Genomic DNA, 4,720 nt, shown 5'->3' with positions numbered 1-4,720 from the left:
GCACCCAGCCCTTCGGGCATTGATGATACACATAAAAAAGTTAATAAAACCAAAGATTTTCATCTGCCTTTTACTTAAAACACCTTAGAACTATACATTTAATGTAGTTTCTTCTTTTTTCTCTTGGGTGTGAGTTCTTCTTCGCTGTCCTCTTCTTCGCTGCTATTCTTTCTCTTTACGAAATCCTTCAACATGGTTTTAATCTCATCTATTTCGTAGACAATCTTTTCAAATCTTTCTTCGTTTTTGGTATCCTTAGCTCCGATCTTCTCCTCAATCTTCTCAATCTTCTCCTCAATCTTCTCTCCAATCTTCTCTTCGATTTCTTCAATTTTATCCTCCATTTCCCCTCGACTCAAGTAGTTCTCTTCTTCGAAGAGTTCTTCTGGTAAGATCATCGCAGCTACTTCTCCTTCTGTTTTCTCGAACACAGAACGTGATATGCTGACTATGGATTGATCGGGTTCCTCTTCTGGTATCCTTGAGGTTTCAGAGTTATCTTCAAAGATTAAATCCTCCAAAGAAGAAACTTTACTTTTATCCACATCACAGAACACCTCTTCATAAACGCAATTCACCCAAGGTCTCAACTCGTATTCTTCCCCTTTCTTTGTATATCCTGGAAAAACTATGAGGGGATCGTGGCTTGTAACTCTAGAACACGCTACGTATAGTTGACCGTGTGCGAAGCACTGTGATGAATCCAGTAGCACACCACACTTCTCAAACGTCTGCCCCTGGGACTTATTTATTGTCATAGCGTAACAGAGTTTGACAGGGAACTGGTATCTCTTGAAGGCTACAGGGGTGTCTGTTGCCTCTAAAGTAACTCTAGGAAGTAAGATCTGTGTGTTCCTGTACACACCAGTTAAAATCTTTCCAACAATAACGTTCCTTCTCAAATTTGTTACCATAACTCTAGTCCCATTACAGATTTTCGGAGGGCAAATGTTCCTCATAACCATCACAATTGCTCCTTCCTTCAACCTTAATTTGTGTGGAGGAATGGAAGGGCTATCCATAGAATTGAAAACTGACGCCTGAACGTCCATCCCTTCTATTGATTCACAACCGACATCTACGCTCATGTAAACCACTTCCTTACCAATCACTTTATTGTACACAAACTCGTTAATGATTTCGACGTCGTTGTTCGTGGGAGATATTATAGCTCTCTTTTCAAAGAAAGAGACGTTAAATATGTTCTCTCCCATTCCTCTGTACACTCTTTCAACTAACTCTTCTCTGCTGTCAACTAACACCCCGAAACCTTCTCCGAAGTGACACTCTTTGTACTTTCCTTCTCCAACTTCTAATAATTTCTCTGCAAAGTTTATGTTTTCTTCGTCTTCACTCTTTAGTCGAACGTTCTTTATCAGTTCTAACTCTTCGAAGAAAGGCCAAAAGTAACTTGATTTCAGACAACTGTTCAACTCGTCGTTCTTTCCTCCTCCTCTTACAACTGGTAATATCTGTCTAAAGTCTCCAGCACAAACGAACGTCTTTCCTCCCATGAAAATATCAAGACCGGAAAGGTCCCTCAAAGTGATATCCAGGGCTGAGATTGTGTTCTTATTTGCCATCACTGCTTCGTCCCACACAATCAAAGAAGACATAAGAAGCAATCGAGCTAGTTCGGACTTGTGCTTTATGTTGCATGTTTTTCTTTCGTTATGTTCCATCAGTGGTATCTTGAACATATTATGGGCAGTTCTTCCCCCGTGAAGGACAGTAGCTGCTATACCCGAAGAAGCCACAGCTAAAGCCACTTTACTCTTCGAACGAACTGTGTCTAGAAGAAGATTCAAAAGGAAGGACTTTCCTGTCCCACCAGGTGCATTTAAGAAGAACGCTTTGCTTTTGTTTTCCGTCTCACAACCAACACTTTCAATGATTTTATCGTAACAAATCTTCTGTTCTCTGTTTAATAGAGGGAGAGCTCTCTCCACTGTCTCGGACAATTCTTTAGAATTATAGGCTTTCTCCCTCCTTATCACGTTTGAAGACTTTTCTCCATTTCTGGAAGAAGGTAAGCCGTAGTGGACTATGTTTCCTCCTCCACAATTGAAAACTTGTTCTTGGATGTCGTCAAGAGCATCGAGGTATATTTCGTCGTTGTAATCCTTCAACCCTCTAAGATATAGAAAATCACTTGAGAAGAGATCCTTTGTTTCTTCCCAGATATCTTTCTGGTCTTCTAGATCCGAGAACACTAACATGCTAGCGTAAGTCGAACGAAGTTCTTTGCGGTCATTTGTGTAGTTTATTATCTCCAGGATAGTCTGTTTCCAAGTCTCTTCATCTTTTAAAAGACCCATAGCCTTAACGGCTTCCCTGTAAGTTCCGTAGAGTACACCGTCCACCATCCTGAGGTCTTCGAAGGATTTGGGACCTCTCTTGTGGGTTAGAAGCATTCTCATATAGAACAGTTCTACTGTCTTGTTCATTACAGCTCTTATCCTTCCAATAGCGTGAGTGTTACCTTTCCTCTCCTCCCAACATGATTTCGGAATGCTGTACTTGAAGTAAGCAGCTACTTCGTTGTAAGTTAGGGTGGCTGCGTATTCGTTAACACTACATAATTTGATAAATGCTGTCAACTGAGTGTCTCTGTTTGCCTTCTTTTTTATGTCTGCCTTTGAGGAATCGGCGTTGAAGAATACTTCGTTTTCGTCCTTTAAATGGAGGTCCAGATTCATAACAGGAGGGTAACTATTGTGTATGGGGAATCTGAATATCTTCCAAGTTGCTTCGTTGGAGTTAACGAATCTTGCATCCGTGAAGTTCTTAATTTCATTGATTTCTTCGGTTCCCTCGGTTTTAGTGAATAGAACTCTGTCACATCCTTTGTTGACGTACTTTGTAACGTACGCTATAGCCTTAATAGAATTTGAACACTCTACGTTTATGTGAGAGTTAAATCTCAAGCAAAGATAGGGGTTGTTATTAGTTATATGTCAATTTATAATCACTTACTATTTACCTTTTTGTTTGTTATTCAACTATACCTATGCATTTATTTATGTATTTTATTTGTTATTTTTACATTATTATAGTTTTAATTTATTATTAATATGATTTTTTTCTTTTTTTGCATCCGACCTAGATATGGATCAAAAGGTCTCCTGTCAGCATGCTCCGCCTTTGTAATCCTTTGTAATCCTTTGTTGTAAGGCACCACCCATGAGTTGTCGATAGTTACTTCCTGTCCCTTTAACTTTTTCACAAAGGATTTAGTTGATTTTTTCTCCTCGCTTATAGGTGCTTCCAAAAACAACTTAGAGACTTTATAGGTTCTGAGTCTAATTTGTTCCTCTCTACTGTTATAGAAATAGAGATCTAGGAAGTTATCGACAACCCCGTTAGGTCTTCTCCGTGTTAAGTCCTTTACGTCTCCGTTGGAAAACTTTTCTTCGTCCGAAAACACCTCGAGTCTCCTTGTCTCCCACTAATAACTCTGGCCTCACATAACTGGTTCTGTGGTATATAGCACCCTTTATCTTGTACACCATAGCTTTTTCAGCTGCATTTTCCAATTTCTTGGATGTTGCAAAGGAACTGAAACTAAAGACAGTATTAAACCCGATTGTGTTCTTAAGAAATCTTTTAGAAAGAGGGGTAACGCCTTCAAATAGTGATTTGAACTCTTCGTTTTTTATCTCAGAGGGTTTCACAGCTGGGATTTGTCCCGATCTACAACACAAACCCTCTGTCTCCCTTTTCCACCTTAAAGCATCACAGTACTTGCACTTTACGTCGCCAAGTTTTCCAATGCTGTGTTCCACAACGTCGTAGGTGTCCCTTATTCGTGCTTTCAAACCACTACAGTCTTCTTCGTAATCCGTCATTTCAAGCTTTATCCCCCCTTCCCAATGTTCCTTCTTTTCCTCCCGGACTTTTTCGAGTAACTTCTTATCTTCTTCTGTTACTAACATTATTCCTTTCTCTTGTCTTGCTAGTATCTCTTTGTATTTCTTCATTTTCTCTCTGTTATTTTCTCTATTGGCTCTAAACGTCTCTGTCTCGAGAAGTCTTTGTTCCCTCTCTTCCTTTTTCCTCCTTGAAGCTTCTACGGCCTCGAGTCTCTTTCTCTCTAATTCCTTCGCCTTTGCTGTAGCTTCTCTTTCCTTTTCTTCGGCTAACTTCTTCTTTCGTTCAGCTTCCTCCTTTCTCCGCTCTGTTCTTTCTTTCTCTTCTGCTTCTAACTGTATTCTTTTCTTCTTCTTTGGACCTTCTTTATAGCGTGTTTGTTCCACTTTGTACTTCTTAAAGATCCGTTCAAGGTAGTGCTTCTGGTACGTCTTATGGCACCACTTTCCTCCGTTATTGGCATAACTCTTGTATCCCGCAAAGTAATGCTTAATGAAATTATCTGACGTTTCTTCATTAATCGCTTCTTCCAATAAGGGAATGGAGTCGAAAAGAGAATATTCGTATTCATAGTACTTACTATCTCGAAGAATCTTGTTGAGAGACAGAGTTTTCCGATGAAACTCTTTAATGTCCTTCTCCAACCAGAAACGTTGGTTATCAGCGTATAGAGAAGGGAATAAAGAAGAGTGCTCTGCTGCTAACTTGTTGAAAAGCGCTTTATTGTTTTGTACATTTTTCTTGTCTTGGCTCTTCTTCGTGGTGACCCAACTCCAGAAATGTCGTATCCTCCTCTTTCTCTGAGCTTCAGTTTCTTTAGCCATTTAACGATAACCAACTCCGAGAAGGG

At 39.8% G+C, this 4,720-nt stretch overlaps 1 protein-coding gene across 1 annotated transcript in view; it reads right to left on the bottom strand.

Moving 5' to 3' along the window:
* Positions 1 to 3,848, bottom strand: part of LOC143041655 (uncharacterized) — a 12,785-nt gene extending 8,937 nt beyond the window's left edge. The window contains exons 1-4 of the mRNA XM_076213662.1: positions 3,392 to 3,848; positions 2,153 to 2,899; positions 1,461 to 1,792; positions 536 to 1,175 (exon numbers count right to left, since the gene is read on the bottom strand). Coding sequence (XP_076069777.1) covers positions 536 to 1,175; positions 1,461 to 1,792; positions 2,153 to 2,899; positions 3,392 to 3,848 — 2,176 coding nt within the window. The remainder of the gene's footprint in view (positions 1 to 535; positions 1,176 to 1,460; positions 1,793 to 2,152; positions 2,900 to 3,391) is intronic.
* Between the last annotated feature and the right edge of the window lie 872 nt (positions 3,849 to 4,720).

This window comes from Oratosquilla oratoria, chromosome 31, assembly GCF_046742065.1.
Source record: "Oratosquilla oratoria isolate Oo_2021 chromosome 31, ASM4674206v1, whole genome shotgun sequence".
In the NCBI taxonomy this organism is placed as follows: domain Eukaryota; kingdom Metazoa; phylum Arthropoda; class Malacostraca; order Stomatopoda; family Squillidae; genus Oratosquilla; species Oratosquilla oratoria.
The sequence above is the reverse complement of the archived record's forward strand: the minus strand, read 5'-3'. Positions and strand labels throughout refer to the sequence as shown.